Source organism: Lepidothrix coronata, unplaced genomic scaffold, assembly GCF_001604755.1.
Source record: "Lepidothrix coronata isolate B3197 unplaced genomic scaffold, Lepidothrix_coronata-1.0 Scaffold9, whole genome shotgun sequence".
Classification (NCBI taxonomy): domain Eukaryota; kingdom Metazoa; phylum Chordata; class Aves; order Passeriformes; family Pipridae; genus Lepidothrix; species Lepidothrix coronata.
Window position 1 is genome coordinate 537,747 of NW_016690189.1, and position 22,843 is coordinate 560,589.

General features: G+C 45.0%; 1 protein-coding gene across 1 annotated transcript; it reads right to left on the reverse strand.

Moving 5' to 3' along the window:
• Window positions 1-17,037: 17,037 nt before the first annotated feature.
• Window positions 17,038-21,349, reverse strand: PHLDA1 (pleckstrin homology like domain family A member 1). The gene is made up of 2 exons (XM_017804371.1): window positions 20,794-21,349; window positions 17,038-20,695 (listed from the first exon to the last, which is right to left on the reverse strand). The coding sequence occupies exon 1, from the start codon at window positions 21,255-21,257 to the stop codon at window positions 20,799-20,801; it is 459 nt and encodes a 152-aa protein (XP_017659860.1). The 5' UTR covers window positions 21,258-21,349; the 3' UTR covers window positions 17,038-20,695; window positions 20,794-20,798.
• Window positions 21,350-22,843: the final 1,494 nt, after the last annotated feature.

A 22,843-nucleotide genomic window follows, 5' to 3' on the forward strand; every position in this document is an offset into this window, starting at 1 on the left:
CACATACTTTATTTGTTGATCTGACATCTGCAATAGTGAAATGGAAGAGGAAAGGGAAGCGGATGAGAGAAATAAGTGAATTAAAATATTTGGGATAAACTTTTGGAGAACACTATATGACTATGCTAAAGTAAACTTGACGTGATCTAAGTAATAGCACAAATAAGTATACAATGAAGGAAAAAGTCCACTCTGATCTGGTTGCAAACATTGACCTCTCTCATATCATCATCCTTCCTAGTGTTATTCTAATTTGCTTATAAGGCTGTTCCCTGAAGACCTAATTCCCCTTTGTGCATAGACAAAATTTCCACTGCTGCCTCAGAGAGTTGGTTTTTACTATAATGTGTTTGTTTCTGACAGCAGCTCCCTATGCTGAGTTAACTCTTTCAACTCAAATTTAGTTCCTCATTTTTAGATGCCCTGTGGGATTCACACCATACTGCTGTGGACAGTGCCAAAAATATCTCGTCTTGTCTTTATCTCCAATCCAGGTGAGGGGGCAGCCCCACAGCCTTGCAAGGTATGAACCAACACGTGGGTGAAGAGAGCCTTTACATCTCACTTCTGCCAGAGAGAACCAACACATCTTCAAGCCACCACTTCCAGGGGTTGAGGTCCTGCAACCATAAGCACCCTCATCAGGACAATAACTCACACAGAACTGGACTGTCTGGAGGGCCAGCAGTCATCTAACTTGGTGGCCCTGCTCCTGCCACCAGGTAGTGGAATTTGTGGTGTAGAGAGGAAGGAGACTGAACTGCAATGAAAAAAAATACTCCAAGTTTTGCAAAGTTCTGCTGATAAAGGTAACAGTCTTTGCGTTCCTTTCTTGTGCCAAGGACTTGTTGCTGAACCAACAAAACTGAGGACCTTGCATAGCAAGTTAAAAGAATTTGGCACTGTGCAAGCAAGCCCCTCAAATTTTGCCAGTATTCCTCAGCAGTGTCTCTGCTTGTTAAATATTCTCTGGGTGTAATGCAAGGGATAGGTTAATTAGCACATACATTTTTATGTGGACCAGCTGTCTACTCTGTCCACTGTCAGAAATGAAAAGTCTTCTGGGAATTCCTATGAGAAAACACACTTTGTCTTCTAGGAATAGAATGGATTTCTTTTAATATCCACTTCAACTGTAACTCATTTAGCTTAAAAATGTTGACAACTGATTCTGGCCACTTATCCTAAGCCTTTTTTTTTTTCCCTTTTCCTTCCTCCTTGGATACCTTATAGTCTGTGTTTAATGTGAAACACAGCTGTCTCTGCCAGCAGGAATGCACATTATAAAAATCACCAAGATTTACACAACAGGTGTTCTACCAACCCACTGTGATAACATTTTCTCCATGCAATGAAACAATATACTGGGCTGGGATAAAAAAATAAATCAAAGTAAAAGAAGAAGAAAATATTTGCTGGCTGGAGATTAGACTTTGTGCAACTTCAGCTTAAGAGCCAAGTCTTTATTTTTCTCTTACAGGAAACCTAAATATCTTCCATATAAGTGGATAGGTGAAATTGGGCAGGCAGAATATACGTAAAGGAGTGACAACCCTGGGACAAAGCTTAGTAGAAGGAGGCTAATTGGGAAGAATTTTCTTTTAAAATATATGCATATCAGTTGTCCCAATGCCACTTAATTGAATAGTCCAGGAACACTTACAAAGCAACAGAAACAAGGCCACAGACTAATGCATTTCAACCTCTTGCAACTTTCAGTCCTGTAAGATATTTCCAGTCCATGATGTGCAGAGCACTGGGTAGAGATTTTCAAGTCTACAGACTTTTGCTTTTTTCTCATAGTCCCTTTTTGAAGATCCTTCAGTTATCCACAGACCACAAGTTTAAAACCATTGCACGGGTCAAACAAGCCTCATGGCTGATAAGAGGTCTTTGCATCCCCCAAAAGCTGAAAGCAGTTACTAATAGTTTTAAAATATATGCTGTGTGTATACAGTATATGCATGTATATGGAGTCTATATATAGCGTAGAATGTTATTATATTTAGACACGTGATAATATTATAGCAAAAATGCCCCTGCTGCCAGGCAGTTGCAGAGAGGAACACTTTAAGTGTTTTATTCAGTGCAGTAAAGAAGCATTCAAAATTTCATTTAGTATGTATGTAAGAAACACATTGACACTTGGTACTCAAGCTTTCAACTGGATCAGATTAACTGTCCCTTAGGAGACAGAATTATGAGCTCAGGAAATGCTTGAGCACTTATCTGCGTGCTTTCTTCTGACAATGTGTTGGGAGGCAGAAAGTGGAAACAGAAAGAGAAGCAACCATTTCACAAGGGAAATGCACAGTATGGAAAATGGCACCCACGCTCTTGGAGTGGATCTTCACACCAAAAAGAAAGATGAATTCATAGATCAAAACCCTTTGCAAAGAGGATTATCACCCTGGGCACGTCTACATATCTCCCCAAGGTCAATGCCAAGTACCTGAAAGGCCTTAATTCACACAGGAGGACCACACTCCCCTAAGAGTGTGCAGTTTTAAAGACAGGTGGAGTATTTCACCCTGCCTTCTCTAAAGAGATCTATGACAAGAGATTTCAAGCAAAGAAAGAAGACAAGCCAAAAAGGAAAGCTGAAAAAAAAAATCGTCATTGGCTTACAGACAGATGGTTGATTCAAAGAGTGATCACACAGAATAGACAAGACAGTGCTGATCATGATATGTGTCTCCTCAATACTAGTAACATATTTAAAGTACAAAATCTCAAATACTGTGTTCAAATCAGAAGATTCACTATCAAGCCATGTAAAGAAAGACATGCCAAATAACTGTGACTAGCGAAAAAAATTAAAATGTGGAAGGACTTTTGAAGTACAGTCATTTCATGTTACTGACTTGTGGATACCCAGTGGAAGATTGTAGCGCCAAGAAACTGGGAACAGTCCAACCTGTGGAACTTCAAAATTATCTCATATCCCTTCCTCAAGTACTGCTGATGGCTTAGTAAGGCAAACCCACTGCCTTTCAGTAGGCACAAAGGAAGCAAAAGCTCCAAGAGTTACTGTGCACTTGAACAACAGTATCAATAAGCTCCCGAGGGAAATAAAAAGAGCCAGCCAAATGTTGACTGTGAAGATTTAAAACTCTGCTGAAACATGGGTTTCACATTCAAGCTTTTCCTGTGAATTAGTTAGCTGTTCTGAGGATACTGAAGATATATGATAAAGTCTTCAAGTCCTAATCTGAATAGAGGGGTTGTATTTGTTAATACTGTTCCACAGAGCCCTAAATCGCCGTGGATGAACAATACCTTTCTGCATATGTGACAATTGCTGTTGGGATTTGGGATGACTTTTTGCTAATCCCAGTGCAGTCATCAGCACCAAAAGCATTCAGCACTGCATGTTGCATTATTAAGATAACCTTTGTGTTTCTGTGCTGATCAGTGGTGGCTATGAATTGCTTTCAGAGCAAATGATCTGGCCTTCTAGATGTGTGAGATGCTGAGACTTCATGCTGCCAGTGTCAGTCACCATCAGCAAGGCGGCAGCGAGACCCACTCATCTGGAGGAGCCAAACTGGCACCTTTTGTAGGAGGCCATAGGTAGGTACTTCATTTTGTGCTTTCTGTTCTTGAATAAAGCCTCCTCTCTCCACTACATGACATAGTCAGCCTCTCTGGAGGCTGTCACAGGCAGGATTGGACCACCAGCAACCCATCAGGCAGCTGGAGACTGCCAGCAGCCACACTTCTCCTGTGGCCACACTGCATTGGTGAGCACCATCCCTGCACAGGGATGTGCTGCAGAAGATGCCCAGCAAAGCTCTGCTGCAGTGGGAAGGGTGTAACACACAAGCACAACTCTTTCCTGGGCAGCCTCCAGCACTGCCCAGGCAGGTGGGACGCCCAGGCAGGTTCAGCTGGCAGCATCCCATCGGTAGCTGTGCAGACCTTCTGCTGCCAGGGTCCTCCCCCTGGCTGACAGCCTTCGGGGTCACTGTAAATGGAAGCTCTTTGGCCAAAGATGAGTTATTTCTACTACAAATGTATTCCTATGCACTGCTCTGGCTGCCAGTTTCCTTCATGCTCACTGCAGCAAGCAACGTGCTTGGAAGCAGCCTGGCAGGAGGTCTGAGCCTCCCAGCCCTACCACGCCTCAGAATGAGCCCTCCCCTTGCCTGCCTTTTCTGACTATGGAGAGGGAGTGCACCATATGTTATCCCCTTGTAGCTCACCTCCCTTTTAATTAGATTTCCTATCTTAAGCTGACTATTAGTGCTGTAGGGCCATGGACTTGTGGTGGCTGTGCAAAAGGCCAAGCAGAAAGTACCGTGTGGCTCTAGGATGATGTTCAGACAGATGCCCTGTCAGGGAAACAGGTGGGAATATTATTTGGAAGTGGGTCACCCAAGAACCGCCATCAGCTGACATACTCCCCTTCTACTTTTAGCCCCTCAAACCTCTGCCTTCTGACTCGACAGCCTTCTGACTCGACAGCAGGGAGATATGACTCCAGCTTCTGGGGTGGAGATGGGATGGGCAGGTTTCCCTCTCAGCTGTCTGGCAGCCGAGAAGGACCAGGCATCCACAGCACAGACAGTTCTAGGACCAGCCAGGCTCTGTTCCACCAAATGTGGCCAGACCCTGCCAAGCACTGGAGAAGACTCGTCCCCGCTCTCTCCACCTGTCCTGGCGCTGCCAGCCCTGTGCGTGCCGAGACGAAAGGGCATGCTGGAAACCTCTAAGGGGTCCAGTGAAGAAGGAGCCCGACTCCTTGCTCCAGCTCCTAATAGTCATAATGACAGCAATACAGAGTATGGGGGAAACAGGGCAGAGAAAATAAATAGCTCTACTCTGAAGGAAGTTTTGAACATTTTATAGCTTGCAGGTGGGCAGCTTTTCTGAAGAACATTTTATTACAGCAAACTAAATGTTTTCCCTGAAAGTCTGCACTAAAACTGGATCTCTTGAGTGAGAGGATGGATCTTTTGGGTGGTAATTAGCTGATGCTATTTCAGAAGTGTTGAGGTGGATCACGTACAACTTCTTCCAGCATCTCAGTCCTTCTAGTCTTTATGCTCTGCATTGTGGGGATGGGCTTCTTCCATGTTTTTGCAGCTTGTAACACAGGGTTACCATACTGGCTCCTTGATGTTAATAGATAGACAAAACCCTGCAGCAGGATCACTTCTGCACTAATACAGAAATTTCGTTCCAAGTGGTAATCAGTCCAGCCTCAACTACTCTGTTTTATCAGGTTACTTCCCTTTGGAAAACCTTTCCGCCTCCATAACAAACAGGCGTTTCAAACATAAGCCCATCCTCGTAACAGAGGAAGGCATCCTCTGTTCTAGGCATCCTAGGCTTCCCTCTGTAAGTAATTTTAAGTAACCAAAGATATTTGTGACCAGGGATGTGAAATAATGATGGTAACTTGGCTGCAATGTCTAAGGTCACTAAGGACCTGAAAGTCCTTTGCTTGGAGGTCACCACTTCTCCAGGCTGCTCTTCCATGACTCACTCCACAAACTAACCTCATTGCCACAGCCAGGAGGAAATGATTCACAAATACTGACCTTTCCCCTTGCCACTCCTGCAAAATGAGGTCTGTGTATAAGCACTCACAGAGCTGGAGCCATGGGAATTACAACTAGATAAACCATCCACTGACGGCAACATCACGCAACCACTTCCCTGCCTGTGCTAATGGTGGAGACGTTTGCTGTGAGCCAGGCACACTCACAGGAGAACATATTTGGGGCTAAACAGAAGAATTAGGCAAGGAGAAGTTGACCCAGAACAAGGGAGGTTGGAAGGGAAGGGTAAGAGCTGAATGAAATTCCTTATTTCCTCTTTGCAGATACTGTGAAGTCAATGTTTCATAGAAAAATAAGCATACTTACAGTTAATAAAACCAATATCCTTCATGCCAGTCTGTGTGATTCACAGTGTCAGATCAGCAGTCATTAAAGAATAATATTGCTTTGTTATTATTTGTAACTTCGTCAGGACATGGGATGCCCAGCCCCAGGTTTGCAGACTGACATCGATGTGCTGCATAGACATGAGGTGATGAGGGGTTGCGACCCAAAGCCCTTGCTCCTGTCTTGGGAGTGAGTGGAGCAGATGGGAGGCAAATGTGAGAGGGAAGGATGTATTCCTCTTGGTCTCCCTTGGGAACCATTCTCATGACCTACAATGTCCTTACTGCTTCCAGACAGACCTCTCATTGAAATGTCTCAGTTTAAACATCTCAGAATTTATTTCAGTCCAAATACAAAGACAATCAAAAGGACCAAGGCTTTCCATTTCTCTGTCACACTCTGTTGGGCTTCAACTCTGTCCAGCAGAGCGGTATTCCCAGGGTTTGCAGCATGCCTCATACAGCTATTGCCAGAAATAGCTAATTAAACTGGCAGAAATGTCACCAGGACCTGGCAAATGAGACTTGCTCCTTATTTTTAAGTCCATACTTCTACGAGGAGTTGCCACACAGGAAGACAGCAATAGCGAACTGTTCACTCTACTTTAGTGAGAGTTGCCTCTAATGACATGATGATATAATCACCTTTGGACATGGTGAGTGTGGATGGAGGGTATAAGAGCCAACATGTGCTCACAAGGAAAGCATCAGTCTTTAGAGGTGGGAATTTTCTCCCACTAAAAACATTAGGGCTGGTCTCAGCTGTGCAACATAGCTGTGGCCAGCCTGCAGTGGGGTGGGCACCTGGTCCCCAGTGTGGCAGGCTGGCATGGGCACTGCTCTGCTGGAGTTTGGAGTGGCAGCCTCCCATACAGCATTGCCCTGTCTTTCCCTCAGGCACCAGCTCCCCAGCTGACCAGCCCCACAGCTGCCAGCATGGGAACAGGGACTTGCAGCAAGGCTAGGACATGTAGGACCATGAGGAAATCTCACACCATACAAAGGCAGATTAAGGAACTGCTCCTGCTTCCAGCATCCTGTGATGAATTTGGACTTTCTCACTTTTTTCCCCCAGCACTGACAATGTCTTTGCAAAGGAGGTGGCGGCTCTGAATCCACTCCAAGTGTGGGGTCCATTGGGTGCTGGCTGCCCAGGTGCAGGCAGCTGCCTGGCAGAGCATCCCTGTGACTGCCATGTGGGAGGAACAGTGTCGCCTCCTCCATGGCCCTACTCCCTCGGAAGCACCCGCCCTGCACAGCTCTCCTCACGGGCTGTGTGGGACAGCATATCAGGGTTTGCAGCCGGCCTCAGGGATAGCATAAATACAATTCTGGTTTTGAGTGCTGGATCAGAGGCAGGGTGAGCAATAGAGAAGAAGACAGCTCAGTAATTATTTATACTGCACAGAGAAAAGACTTATTAGGCAGCTGTTGGCAAGCAGGCAAGAGGTACCGAGACGAGCCACATTTTGCAATATAAGAGCAGTTCTGAGGAACCAGTGACCAAGAGCAGTGTTTCAGCTGCTTGGTGCTGTATAGCACCCACCTCTGCCAGTACAACAGAGGTTTACCTTCCTCTCTGCTGCCCTAGAGAAGCGCGTTCCCAACTGCAGCATCCCGTTGGTAGAGCAGCACCATCAATGCCTGCCACATGAGGAAGGCCAGTGGGGCTGGAGTTCCCACAGCCTGGGGAGCCCATGCACAGACAAATGGGCTGATTTGGGCACAGTGCTTGAGTCACCCAAGGATTCAATGAGAGCAGTTCTGGGCTTTGCTCTGGTACGTGTGTGTGTTGCTGCATGAGTGCACGGCAGCTTTGCAATGCGGAAGCAAACAGACTCAAGCAGGGACAAAGCTACACTGCAGTCAAGAGGCTGGGGAGACAATTCCCACCCCCAGGACAAATTTTGAGCTTGTGTTTGCGCACGAGGATTCACACAGGTTTCGCTTAAGAAGGAGCAACCTGGGTTTGTTGTTTCAGACTGCTTGTTCCCTTTGGTACATGCCTGCTCCTAGGATGCTGTCTAATGCTGCCACACTTGTTTTTCCTCACATTTTTATTATCAGTATAATGAGAAACACCTCATAAAGCTCTGTCATTTCTGGGTTGTTGCTGAGAAGAGGCCAATAACTATTCTTCTGCAGAGAAATGTAAGTAAAGAGAAAGACAGCAGAATTTCATCATTAATGAGCAATACCTATTTTTTTACCACTGACAAATTTTGAATTCCCAAAGATAATTGGGAAAGTTGAACTGTGTTGAAATGGCTGCTACAGACTTGGGCTCAGGCTAGTTATCCCTTCAAGAGTACACAACTGGGTGTCATGTGCCAAAGAAGCTCTTTCTTCATCCCCCCAACAAGCACTGGAGCTTCTTCTGGGACCCACAGGACGTAGCTCTCAGAAATCACCCTTTCAGTGGGTGAATACTTGAATACTATTCCCTTTTTGTGCCTACCTCTCCTCTCAATAACTGAGTAGCTAAAGCAAATAAGACAAACACAACCGAATTACTTTAAAATGTCTTTTTCATACTGGCAATTGAATAGGATCTCAAATTTCTCATTTTGATCCCAAATTTCCTGAAGTGACAAGTCCTTCAATGAAGTCAATAAAAATCTGTCACAGATTTCAGCAGTGCCATAATTTCACCTCTAGAGCTTTACCCTTTATTTTCCTGAATGCCCCATTCACTTTAGCCATTCCTTCTAAATTTTGTGAAAGGTTTAATCAGTGCCGTTACCATTGCGAAGGCAGCTACAGAAGCATGTTTGCTCTGGGTGGAAGGAGTCTCCACAAGGCTGGGTGGCACCCATCCGAGGAAAGCCAGGTCTGGTCTTTGCTAAAGCTTCCACCAACATGTTTTGAAGTCTTTTAGAAAGACTCCCTCAGATATGGGTGCTATCTGATTACGAGGCCAGGGTGGGGCAGGGAGAGGCCTTGGTATCCCGTATCCTCCAGATCTTTCATGGAGCTGCTCCTTTTGAGGTCACTGTGTTCCTTAAGCCGTTTCACCAATGTGTTGCTCACAGCAGAGGACTGAGGCTCTCCCTGTGCTTAGGCTGAAGTGCAAATGTTACGGTATGGCATGCCCTTCCCTCTGGGCCAGCCTGCATGATTAGGGGATCATTTTGCCAAGGAGGCCAAGCTGTTAATCAGAGGAAGAGGTGTGAGTTATGCAGCACCCTCCACTGTCCACTTTCCATCAACGTGCCAGCAGCAAATCCATCCTCTGCAGAACAGCCTTGCAGAGTGCCAGGGGACTACAGAGGAGGAATCTTGATGTCTCCATCAGGGACTTCTCCCCTTTGTGTGCAACTGGGCTCTGGTAGGCCCTCTATTCCACCACTCCCATGATTCACCCTGGGGGTGCACACATTTCCACTTCTGTGCACACCTTCATGCACATTGAAGTACAGGCTTTAATTTCTCCAGCGGAGTAGACCCCAGAGCTTTGCAATCATCAAATATGAAAAATTCTAGTAACAAATACTTCCTATGTCCTGAGCGTCAAGATGTAGAAATATGACAGTTTCTCAAGGGTGGGCAGTTACTGAACATCTCTGGCTGCTGAATGAACTGATTTTTCCTCAGTCCTAGCACCTCACTTGCACATACATATGTGAACATGAAGGATCTGAACACTCTGAGTAGATGGTGTGCAAACCCGGGGCTGGAGATATCTTTGAAGCTGCTGACAAACTTAGGAGCAAGGTTTCTTGGAGAGGGGAGGCCAAGTATACAAAAATTGTATGCCAGTAAAGGATGTGAAGGAAGAACAGTGACAGAGTTTGTAAAATCTGAGGATTTTTATGGGCTGGGAGTGGACAGCAACTAGAACAGCTCACTGCAGCTCTGAGCTATTTAGCCCACTGACATTGTAGCATCTATAGCAACACTGCTAAATAGACCAACACAGTAAATTGCAGATACAGCTTTCCAGTGTCATGTAGTCAACATCTGGGAGCTGAAAACAGCTGTATCCCGGTGCCTTTGTGCACAGGAACATGGGTGATGCTCAAGGGGCCCTAAATCTGGACTAGCCCTGCCAGGTCCAGTGAATGCTGTGCTATTAGGAATCACGCTGAACAAGGTGCTGGCCCTCTGATACTTATTTCACCATGAACTGGGAATTCTTTGTTATAAAAGCATTTTTCTTTTCCAAGTGGTACATACAAACCTTGCCACCCTGACCTCTCCCAGCCTGCAGGTCAGTGAGCTACTGGATTTTACAGCAGCTCTGTGAGGTCAAGGCTAAAGAAAGGCCACACGCATGCGATTTAAAGACCCATTAAGAGCATCACATAAATAACCTGTGCTTTCAGACCATTCCTTGCTTTCAGTGCACCTTAACTCTTGCCTGGAGCAGAAACACAGCAATGATGGCAGCAAAGGCAAGCCAGATTTCACCCTAATCAATCACATGTGGAAAGCAGTGTTAGCAGCTGTGAGAGGGGGAGCACAATTCCATCTCCTTAATGTCTGGGAATGATTTTCAGCGACTGCAACAAAGGTGTAATAAAAAAAGACCCCCGTGAAGGACACCAGTGCAGGATTGCTATTGTAGGGCTCTGCCTATCAAGTACCCCTGGGCCATTTCAGGGCGGACTGCGACAGCTGAATTATGAGCAAGCTCCAGCTATGCTGGAGTTTCATTTTACAAGGGCAAATCTCACAGAGGATGGCTGCATACAGACTGAGCAGAGGACGTATCTGTGGCTGCTCAAAGGCTACCATATCTTTACAGGACACTAGCCTCCTCAGTAAGGTACACGTAATGGATGGCAGAACAGCTGCTATTATCATGGTTTGCAAACCTCTCCCACTAAATGCTGCATGCTCAACTCAGAGATGAGGAAAGGAAAAAAGAGGGCTGGAGAAAGACTAAGCATAACCAGAGCTCAGCAAAACTAAATTACTTCTCCCAAACTCAGCTTGATTTAAGGTTTCAACTTCAAGTGAAAAAAAATCCTTAAGTGAATACTCTGAAAATCAACCATTAAATCTACTCAGATTCAGTTAAATTAAAATATTAGGAAATCAAAGACAGCAAAATGATCTTTGTAGCCATGACAGATTTGAAAATACACATACACTTTACTTTTATGCAATCTTTGCATTGTGTTAGATCCCTGCCATTGCCCAGAACAAAAATTAAATACTACATTAAGGCTACCTGTATAAACACTCACGCTTGCTCAGTGCATTTTATCAGCAAAAGAGATTGCTGAGGATTTTCAGCTGACAGGAAAATCGACCAAATTATTTAGAGTTGCTTTTGAGAAGAAAATACACTTTGGTAGGTGGCTCTATGGCTGAAATAAGCAGAATTAGGGAAAACCTAGGAAGGAAGGAAGACCTCCAACCCTGCAAGTGAAGGTGCCACCAAGCATGGTTGCCACAGTCCCACCCTGGGATGGCTAGCACCTGGCTCACTGGGCAAGGGAACCTCTGTCCTCGAGGTGTACCACACACCTTCAGCAAGGGAACCTCTGTCCTCGAGGTTTACCATACACCTTCAGCTCAGAGCACCATTTCCCCCCACCCAGCCCCAAATCAAGACAGGTCACTGGAGCTGTTTCCGAGGTTATTAGCAGCAGAACTGCAGAGTTAAAGGTGTTCTGGAGAGCCCTTTCAAGCTTTCAGACCTCATTCAACTGGTCATCTTCAGTGTTAGAGCTCACAGAACCCTGGCAAGGAACAGCAGCACTGGTGAAGCCACCAGCAAGGCAGTGGCAAGCACAACCCCAGAAGGCCAGTGAGTGCCTTCAATGTCAGTTATGACAAAGCTTGTTCCTCTTCTGTGTGAACCCCCATGGAGCAAAGGTGGCCCAGGAAGGCTTCTCTGATCAGATGTACCCAGCAGCAGGACCACAGAGGTGAGCTCAGAGCCCACAGCCCACCCATCTGCCTGCCCCAGAAGGCAGCTCCTGTCTGGGAAGCACCTCCTCAGCCTCCCTCCCGGATGACTAAGGATGATGGTGAGGAAGGCAGGCAGCTGATTGCCCCATGGCTGCAATTTCACAACTCTAGCCATCTGTGGGCCACAACTGCAAGCTTCTTAAGCCTCAGGAAAACACATAGGAACAATTTCCAGATTGTTTGGGAGTGAGTGTAGCAGCTTCCCTGGGGCAGCAGCAGCTAAGTGCTCCTTTGCAGCTGCTGCTCTCAACTCTCTGGGCTAAATCTTAAGCATGAGAGCAGGCCCACAGAGTAGCCGCAGAAATGATCTCAGTTCATCCCAAACACACCCACCCCGTGAGCTATCATCTTCCCCTTTTATGCAAGGTACTCTCTCTTCTCTAACAATGAGGATGGGAGAGAAGGGGGGGAAATGGCTAATTGTTGATAATTATCATCATGTTATTATGTGTTACTGCCATCTCAGCTATCAGATACCTCTCTTTGCACCCAACAACTCAGGTTGTACCTGCAGAATCATAGCAGTTGCTTTGGGCTCTACAGCTTTATAGGTCTGACTCTACCTCTGCTCAGAAAGAGATCAGCTGACCATCCCTCTCCATTTTTCTCAGCTCTGGAAGGACAGTCTATTTTAGGGGCCCAACCCCCAAACCACCAGCATTTTCCCAGGCCAGCTGGGTGCCCTGGTGAGGAATGCCGACAATCTGCCATCCCAGAGCAGAGCTGTCAGCGTTACTTCCCTACTGCTGAGCCCTCAGTCATCACTCGCATAAGGGATAAGTATGCAGCCCGTTGCCTTGTGACAAGAGCTGTGACTTTGTTTAGGAGCCAAGCACTAGGAAAGAGTACCAGGGAAACATGGCTTAGTGGAACAGGAAATATTAACGATTGGTGATAAAAATAAAAAACAAGCAGCAGTGAACACCTAACTCAGCTGGAAGCACTGCTCTATGACTGGCTAAGAGTAGCCACAGAATCACAAAAAGCCAATAAAGAAATAGCTTTTCCAGTTCAGGTCTGACTTTTATAAAGAAGAGAGTAATTTTTCATGTGTTCATCTGTGTACAAGAAAAGGCTCTAAGCAAAGTCATCCGCATATTGCAGTAGCTGCTGGCACAGGAAAGGGCATGGAGGAGTTTTCAGCTCTACAGATGGTTTAAAGAGCTGTTGTGAAAGCCCACAAAGACAGACAGCTCCATGACCCTCCAGCAGCAGGTTAGGATAAGTAGGTTGGGTATAAGCTACTGTAGCTTTGTGCATCAGTCATTTTTAATTTTTTTTTTTTCTGGTAGAAAAGCACATGATTGGGATGTTTCCAGTTATAAGGATTTCTCTCAAAACTCCTGTTTCTCAGTGAAATGGTTAAATGACAGCAGAATAGTAGAGAGAAGAAAATTATTCCCCCCCCCCCTTTTTTTTTTCTTTGTGTGTTTTGGTCAAGGCAGGTACCAGGCTGGAAAAGCTGCATTAACACTGGATTCATATCTACAGAGTCCTTTCAAGTTATGAGACTGATAACCTCTCTTTGTCCTTGCCATCCGCAGTAAACAGAGGAGCTTAATCGCACCGGAAACAGGGAACAACTTGCAGATCCCTTCGTTCGTAGTACAGTGTTTGCACAACGCCTGGTGCTGGGAATAATCAGAAACTGATTTAATAATCCGAAGTCATCCAAAGACTCTGCTAAATCCCATGTGAAGGCTAAGTGTTTTTGTCTTGCTCTTGTCTCCAAGGGGTGAGTAGCTGCACCATGATGAATTTTTAAGGCTGAAACTTAGCTGGCAGGGCAGTCAGCCACTGGGGTCTCCATCCAAGGACCCATGGCACCGATGGGGGATTGGACACTGCATGTGCAGGTGGCTGTAAGGAAGATGCCTACCAAGCACAGAAAACGAAGCAGCTTCTGCTGTGAGAGGCAGCATTTCTCCACAGGGACAGGGCCCCTGCCTATGGAACGCTGCTCTTCGGCTCCCAAGGCATGACCTTGGGCAGGCGGCATGGGCTCTCCGGTCCCGAGTTTCCTCTTCTCCAAAACAGAGATATGATATACAAGTGGGCTGAGAGCCTTGCAGAGAGGTGCTATCACTGGTACAGGGAGTTATCATCCCCAGGCCCAGGTCCAAAGCACACAGCAACATGGAGAGCTGTTCCCTCAAAGGACCCTGGCTCTGGCACCCAAGCCAAGAACAGGCTATATTTGTTCTCCAAGCTGCAGGTTCACTGCTGTACTTTTACCTTTGTAAAAGGCAGTAGGTGCAAAAGATCCTGAAAGCTGAGCCTCAAAACCCAACAGAAATTACCAATAATGAAATAATCTCCTCCTAGATGGTATATGACCCAATTCTCAAGCCTCCTGCAAGTTATAATCAAAGCCATATGTACAGGCATAAATATCAGAAATATTTACAGAACACTGACAAGATCTTAAAAACAAAAGTAGTGATTTCTTCATCTCACTGGAAGCCTTACAAAACATGGGGCAAATTGTCTTGATCAAAACATTCTGCTGACCACAGAGCACTCTATGCTTCATTGTAATGGTTAGTCATTCTGTATGTATTTACTCGTTTGGTTAATCTACTATGGCTGCTCACAAACTATTGCAAGGCAAAGATTATGAAGCAGGGTCATTAAAAATTTCATTTATGCAAAATCCACTGTGGTCATAGCACAATACAACACAAAAGGTAAATCAACCCCCCATCCAAACAACCATTTCCCCTGCACTGGTGGCTAGCATTGCCAGAGACATCTAATAGAATGACTAGGAAGGGCTGTAAAAGTGGCTAATTTAAAGTGCCTGTGATAAATCTATAGTGGGGTAAATGCCTCTGCTTTGATGTTTTCCTAAAAACCTGAACAAACCAAGAAAAATCCTATGCACTTAAGCACAGAAGCCTCACTTCTGGCTTTTTCTAAAGTCTCTAAGGAAAACTTGTAGGTGCTGCAATCCAACCAGGCTGCTGAGCAGAGGACGAGCTTCATGTGGGTGCCAGCTACTAGCATGGGCTCGTTTCCCAGTGCTTCACCCAGAAGCTGACATCCCTTTCCTTGTAAATTCAGTGTGTAACATTAGGCCAAGACCCTACAAATAATCGAGTCCCATTCTGAGGTCCCAAACAGCTCCCAAGTCCTTTGGGTGTTAGGACATCTTGAAGATGTTCAGCTCTTAGCAGGACCAAAGGCACTTCTGCTCTGCTCACCTTCAGTGCAGAAGGCACAAAGAAAAGTTGTAAAGAGTGTGTAAGAGGTTCCTTACCTCACACATCAAAAATCCCCCAGTGGAAAGACAGAAAAAACATTATCAAAAACAGCCATAGTACTGTTTATAACTTAAAAAAAAAAGCTTATTTCAAATTTATAAAGGACTTAAGTTGAAAGTCTTCACAACAGTTGATTTTCAAAAAAAAATTATGTGTAGGTGTGGAAAGTAATTCAGCACTTTCTAGGAAAGGCTAGGATGTTCCTAGTCCTTTGACTGCTAGAAACGAGCAGTCAAAGAAGTAAAGGTTTTCATTTAGTTCTGGTCTGGGTTAAAGTACAAAAAAAATTGTTCCATTTCAGCTGTGCTGTGAATTCAGTGAAATTGCTAGAAACCATTCTGGTCTAGATTTCATTTTGGGGGTGGGGGGAGGGAAGACATTTAGACTGGTCTTCTTTCCTATTTTATTTTGCTCAGAAAGCATAAGCATTATTTCATCTTCCTCTTCCTCTCCCCCTCATTTCATTGGAAAATACAAAAGACCAGAATGTCAGTGTTATCCTAGTCACACACCATTGATACTGCCACAGATCATAGGCAAAGGTCTTGCTCTGGGTTTTCGTTCCTGGGTTTTTTAAACCGAAAGAGAAGCAGCCACCATTTGTGAAAAAGGTCGGCATCTGTCCTAGTCTGGAAAAATTCCAGTTGATTTCAATGAATTTTGAATCAGGTCCAGATTTCCTCTCTGTACCCTGCATTGTACTTCAGATCAGAGAAAACTTAAGAGAAAACCCTAGTAAGACAATATTTCCCACTAGGAAAATAATGGCCCCAATTTCTAGGACCATTTCATATGTACCATGAATATGTGAACAGTCTTATTTTACATCCTCCTAATCAAAATTTAAAGCAGAGAAACACGTTTTTTATGCACTTTTATAAAGATGTCACCATTGCTGCAGGAGCAGAAAGAACCACAAATTATTAATTTCTTGTTCTACTACATTTATGCCCTTACAGAGACACTTACTTATCACTGTTACTAAAAGCTCATAAGGGATATCTCTAACAGCTGTAAGCAACAGTGGGTCCTTCACTAGATAATAAATCCAGAGATGTTTAATTGGCTTTTCAAAGCTGCTGAGCACCAGCGCTTGTGAGGTCAGGTCTTTAAACTATCATTTGTGTATCAAATATTAAGTTCAAATGCCTACATTTTAGACGTTTACTACTGGAAAGAGAACTTGTACTTGTTACAGCAAAAGCGTTCTTATGGAAGAGGTTACTGAGACCTCCCCAGTGAAGGCAAACAGCACCAAAAGTCTAGGTCAATGCATACTTTGTCACTGAAATTAGTACACTTTTGGAAGATGCCTGAAAGTGAGGACTTGCTGCAATACAAATACACCTCAGGGGAGTTCAAGGCATCCGAGCAGCTGCAGCTCTATGGAGACGCCCAAACAGCAGAAGTCACCGTATATTTTTCTTGTCATACCTCATTTCTTTTCCCACAAAGCTAGAAAAGAACAGGTCGGAGCTCATGCCGAATGGTGGAAATGTTCTTTCTGGACTACTTTTAGGTAATTTGAAATTCAAACAGTGCTTAAGATACATAAAAAAGAGCAACAAGGCACATTTAATGCTTTGGTTTATATTCCTAATGTCACACAGAGCAAGGCATTCACAGGTAAAGATTATGAGTCTGAATTCTGCGTCCCAAAGACCTGCTGTATGAGAACTGTGATGCCGAGTCTTACAGAAATCAGCTGGACTCAGTGTGGGTGCTCACACATCAAGCACAGCAAGAAGCAGAACTGAGGACTGAGACTCATAATTGTGCTATATATATATAGATTAAGTGGAGCATCTAAGTGGATCTTTTTTTCAGAGGGTATCTACACAGGTTCAAAGCGTTCCTCTTAGGCCCTTAGATTGAGCTTGACATTGGAAAAGCTTAGATCAGGCTTTAATCACAACAGATAGCCCACCAAACCAACCATTCTTCCAACATATCGAGAGCTCTTTCAATAGATACCTCTTTATTTGAAATGGAATGTATCTTGAAAAATATGAAAAATAAATCACATCTCTCAGAAATCATTTATGAGTCATATTTACACACAAATTTTTTTGACGACACTGATATTTCTTCTCAGAATAGGATATGCTAGAAAACATTTGGTACATCATTGCAGCTATAATTCAGAAGCTGGCGTTTGTATATCATGAACCTTAAAAAGGAGGAATTCCTTCTGGATGTCACAGAAACAACATCCACTTGATCTTCCTTTCTCAGTTTCTAAATTGTCTTGGTCACCAGAGTTTAGATTTTCTTGCTGAATCTGCCCCTTGTTCACTTTCTCTTGGTTTTTTTTGGTTTTGTTTTGGTTTTGTTTTGTTTTGGTTTGGTTTTTTTTAGTTAAGACACATAATTTTGACCTTTTTATGAACTGACTGTCCCCACTTCTGGTACCTATATCAAGCATTAACCTGTGCTTTACAGCATTTTTGTTTATTCTCTAATGAATTTACTTCAGCCACGTGCTGTTAGATTTCTTTTTTTTGGTAAGGGGAATGACAATTTGATTTCTTTACTTTCAAAGCTCTGATAAGATGGAGCATGATCTGCTGGACCTATTTTCATAGCCATTGCTTACAAGGCAGTAACAGACAGTATTTAATCCAGAAGTTCAAATGAAGACCATGCAGTAGTAGAGGGACAAGACAAAAAAAAGACCAGAACTACCTTTTATAACATCAAACAATTTCTTGGTCTAAAATTACTATCAGTCAAAAAAAAAAACCAACAAAAAACAACCGTGGAATTTAGAGCATGAGAAAGTTGTCAGACTGTCCACATCAGACAATTTAGCCTTATTTATACCAACAGGGCATGAGCCACACAGTCCGACTGTCCCCAGGGGACCCCAGCCAAATTGTTCCCATTCAGTTTTGAGGAGACAGTCCAGAAACACAAGGGGGAGGGATCCTTACACCCATCCCACCAGCTCAAGGGGGATTTTGTGATGTGACCACCTCTCACACTAGGACTCTGGCTGACATCAAGGTTTTTAAACAGGTAACAGAGCAGGCAATGGCAACCAGCAAAAGTTTGTTGGTGAGCTACCTCAGTCCAAAAGGTTTTCAGAGCATCCCTCAGACCAACTTAAAACAAGAAACATAAGGTGAAATGGGACATTGACCTTGAACTGGTGAAAAGGAGCAGCAAATTCAAAATGAAAGCTATTTTCTCATACCTTAATGAAAATTTTATCACTAAAATTTTCATCTTTTGTTTTCAAAGTACAAGTACTTCCAGAAGAATAGTAAAATTTCAGCTTTAGACTACATCCATAGGCTTTTGTGGCATTCAGAGGCATTCACTGAGAACAAGAATATCTGCCTCTCTTAGAGAAATACGTATGTCTCTGATCACACAGGAATTAATTTTCATCAGTTACATTTATTCTTCAGTAGGCTAAAATGTATTTTAGTAGGTGAGATCAGTGATACGTCTGTGTATCTGAAAAGGTGGATTAGTTACTCAGTAAACTGTAATTAATTGCTCTAAATAGAGGAGCCAAATTACAAATTACAGTCTATTTTGTAAGTCTTTGACTAGCTCATTAGAGAATCCCCTTGCAGCTCTAACATCCAAGCGTTAGCAGAATGATAATGGCAGATGTACAGAGATGTGGAAACTGACTATTATGATTGCCAAGACAGCAACTCTAATCCTAGAAGATGTGGGGTACCTTTGATTTTAATTAATCTCAAAATAATAACTTTGTTAGAACAGCCGTAATCTACCACCCCAAGTTCATCATGCAACCTTGTCAAGGGCCATATTGGAAAGAAGCACTCAGGAGTAACTACAGAGAATCGTCAGGATCCGGGCTTTAATTCTGTTACCATTACGTGTTTTGCATGTCTAGGTATGTGACTCCAAAACCTGGGGGCAAGGGACAAAAGAGGAGGGCTAACACAGATCCCAACTTTTTCCTTACTGACTGAGCTTAAGCTTAGGGTGCAGAGGAAGGGACTGACATGCACAGCAGCCAATTCTAAGATCTTCCTTTGAGTATCACTTCAGCCTTTTGCTTTACAGAAACAGCTTGAACAGAGAATGTGGGGCTCTTGCTGTTAATTTACACCTCAGTTACACCAAAAAAAACAGTCCTGGATGTGAAACTTTAAATGATTCTGTTTACATTCATGTAACTTGTAAAGGGGCCAAAAGTAATTTTCCTCACCACACTAATTAAAATAAATAGCTCCACGGCTCTGACTTTTTATCTTGAACCAGAGATAATTGGCCACTGTTCTGTTCCACTTACAGCCTCCCCACTTCATTTAAACCAGAGAACCTGCTGTAGGGGCACACAGTATGAAGCCACCCATCGTCTGAGGAGCCCAGTCCTAGAAAGCTCACCGGCCCACGCCCAACTCCCTCCTCTACACCGGCAAAGAGCTCTGACCCATTCCCGCCAGCATCGACAGCCAAACTCCCACTGACTTTTAAGAGACAGAGGAAGACACAACAGCTGTGCAATTAGCCCTTTGTTTTCCAACTTCATTGCTTAGTCAACGTTTTCAGAGGCAAGATCATACGCCTCTCAACATCTGACAGTGCTAAACACCAAAATTAGCCTAGTTCATCTCAGCTAGAGAGCAACCTTATGAAAACTGTGACCAAAATAATCCATTTGCACACCAAGACATATACAAAATGGATTTTAAACTATGGGCTGCTCTAATGCAAGACATTTCAAAACCGCCATGAAAAAGCAATACAGATTGACAGCCCAGATCATTTAAAAAACAAGCGTGCAGAGGGAGCCCTGAACTTGGACAGTAAGAAACGTTCGTGAACGCCTCAGCTCTGGCCCGCCAGCCCAGGAGCAAGCACATCACACTGATAGCTGGAATCCAACTCAGATTCCTGCATCACAAAAGAAGTTGGTCAGGTTCTCCTCTGCTCATACATTAAACAAATGGGTTTTAACCTCAGAATAACAAGAAACACTACTTTTTGAATAGTCAAGCATGAATAATTTTTTACCATCTTCCACCACGTTTTATATTTTAAAAGGCAATAATTTAAACCTCAGACTACAATTGTTATTCTCATCAGAGAAAACAGATTTCATATGCAGTATGGGTTTCACATTTTCCATGTTAGTGGAATATAGTGTATTTTGGATAAAAACCGGATAACTTTTTCGTCAAATTGCACACAGCCAAACTACCCAGGACTTTTTAGTTCCTTCAGGGAGCTAACATGCATATTGTTTTTTCCTTTGCTTTTATGATACAGTCTACATTCAGAAATATCCTGCAAATAAGCCTTAAAAAAAAAAAAAAGAAAAAAGAGGAAAACAAAACCAAAAGAAAACAACTCTAATAAATAAAATACATTAAAATAAAGTTACAGTACATCATGTCTCCTAGAAATCCCATCGCACCAAAGTATCCTTTCCAAGGTTCATAAATAATAATTTGAAATGCTTCTCGGCACCGAGGGCGGCAAAGCAGCAGCAGGCTGGGGTTCAGGATTTTGAGCCGCTTCTTTCCGGTCTACCTGCCCCTCCGGCGCTTCCCCAGTTTCAGACCCCCTGGCGCAGGTCCGCCACGAACGCTCTTAGTCCCGCTTCCCCGAAGCGCTCCGTGAACGCAACCTGCAGTGAGACAGAGAGCAGAGGGCAGCCCGTGAGGCGAAGCAGCGGCACCCGGAGCGGGCAGTGCCCGGCGGGAGCGGCGTGGGGCCGGTCCGTACCTGCGCTAGGCGGAGTTGGACGCGCCGCGGAGGCGCGGGCCGTGGGGAGCCGCCAGGTGTTGCTGCTTCTGCCGGGTGGAGCGCACGGCCAGGATGGCCTGGCGGTTCTTGTACTGCACCATCTGCAGCGTGATCGCCGCGTTCCAGCCCTGCTCCTGCGCGCACCGAAAGTCGATCTCCTTCCCCTCGGCCATCACCACCGTGAAGTACACGTACTTGCCCTTCCGCTCCACGCAGTCCACCGTCTTCATGTTGGAGAAGTGAAGCTCCTTGATCTTGGCCGCCGGCTCAGCCGGCAGCGGCGGCTGCTGCTGTTGCTGCGGCGGCGGGGGGTGTTTGGGGGGGATGAGGAGCAGCCCCTCCTCGGTGAGGATGCATCGCTTCTTCTTCCAGAGCTGCAGCAGCCCGTCGCTCCTCTTCTCCAGCATGCCCTCCTTCACCGCCTTGCAGCCGCCCTCCAGCATCCTTCTGGCAGGGTTAGACGGCCTCCGTCCGCAGGGGCTGGGCTCGGGGGGCAGCCGGCACCAGCCGAGGACTCTCCGCCGGGCGCCGGCTCCGAGGCGGAGGGCCGGGAGCGCCCCGGCCCGCAGGAAGCGCAGCGGCTGCCGCCCGTGCCGCGGCGTGGCGGGCGGCGGACGCTGCCGGTGCGGGCGGCCGGGGCTGTCGGCGGGCTTTTCCCTGCCCTCCGCTTTTGAACGCGCCTCTCCCACCCCAGAGTGACACCCAGCGGAAACGGCGGCTCCTCCCGCCCGCCGGGCGCGGGGAAGCCCCGCACGGTGCAGAGCGGAGCGGAGCCGAGGGGCGCGGCGGAGCAGCCCCGCCCGCGAAGCGGGGCCGGGGGCTGCGCTCCCAGGCAGGGGGCCCGGCCCGGCTCCCCGCCCCTTCTCCAAGGTGCAGTGGCCACGGCAGAGCTCGGCGGTGCTGAGGCAGGAAGGGTTTCCCCGCCGTAGTTAACCACCGGTAGACTAATGCAGGGAGGTTAACAGGACAATTCAAATGCTCTATAGCGCTCGTTTGCCTTCCTCGGGGTGTTCCAGCAGCATTTGTTTGAAACAGATTTCCTCAGCCTGACCCCGTGGGGAATAGCAGCAAAGGGCCCTCCTCCGTGTTTTTTATTCAAGCCCAGTATAACCGGTGCCAATTTTTAGCAACACCCTGATATTTAAGGGATCATCGCTCCATTAAACAAAGGAAACAGCCTGACACACAACCTGGTACAACGGCTTGATCCCTACGCTTCCGAACGGCTTCCGGCTGTGCTGAGGAGAAGCAGCTTCAAATGTGTATATATATATATAAAAAACCCTCTACTTTCTGCAGCACTTCCAGTAATATCTAAAGAAAGCAAGTATCCATATCACTTCCCAAAGTAAACAGTAGAACCTTGGTACTTGGAAATTGTAAAAGCAGACTAGAGAAAACAAACAAATAAAGAAACAAACCCAAACTGGCAACAGTTACGACCATTTATCTGCTTTGTTGCCACACATTTGCTTATTGTTCAGATTCTCCCCCGAGGTTAGCTTTTTAATAATTTTATTTGAGCAGAAAAGTGACCTAAGGTTAATATGAAAGTATTTTTTAGTCCTTTGATGTATTAGATGTAAATCAAAAGCCCACATAGCTGAATTTGGCAGTACATTATGGCCAAAGTAAACTGAATGCTGGAAGTTTCATACTACATTTGAGATAACTGCATGTTTTTAAACATGCATTTATCATGGCCACAAAGAAAACCTCCTTGCAGTAATCTTGGCAGCTAGTAAGCAGGTCATGCTGCAGCATGTGCTGTGCTCTAACAGCACATTAGGAAAAAAAAAATCAACATTAATGATAGCTTTAATGGAGTTTATCTTTGATAACATTTTTAAAGGATTTCCTTTTTAAATCTTTTCCTCTTGACGTTTAAAGTAAATTTTGATAAATTGTTGAGGTGTAAACAATTAAGGTAATAACAGCAATTAGAATTTAGCTGGTTTACCCTTCCTGAGGTAACTGGAAGACACTCAAATCAGTAACAAAAGCAAATTGGCTAACCACAAACTAAACA

Bases quoted from the DNA above. Each gene is read 5' to 3' on its own strand.
- PHLDA1 (XM_017804371.1), bottom strand. From the start codon at position 21,257: ATGCTGGAGGGCGGCTGCAAGGCGGTGAAGGAGGGCATGCTGGAGAAG.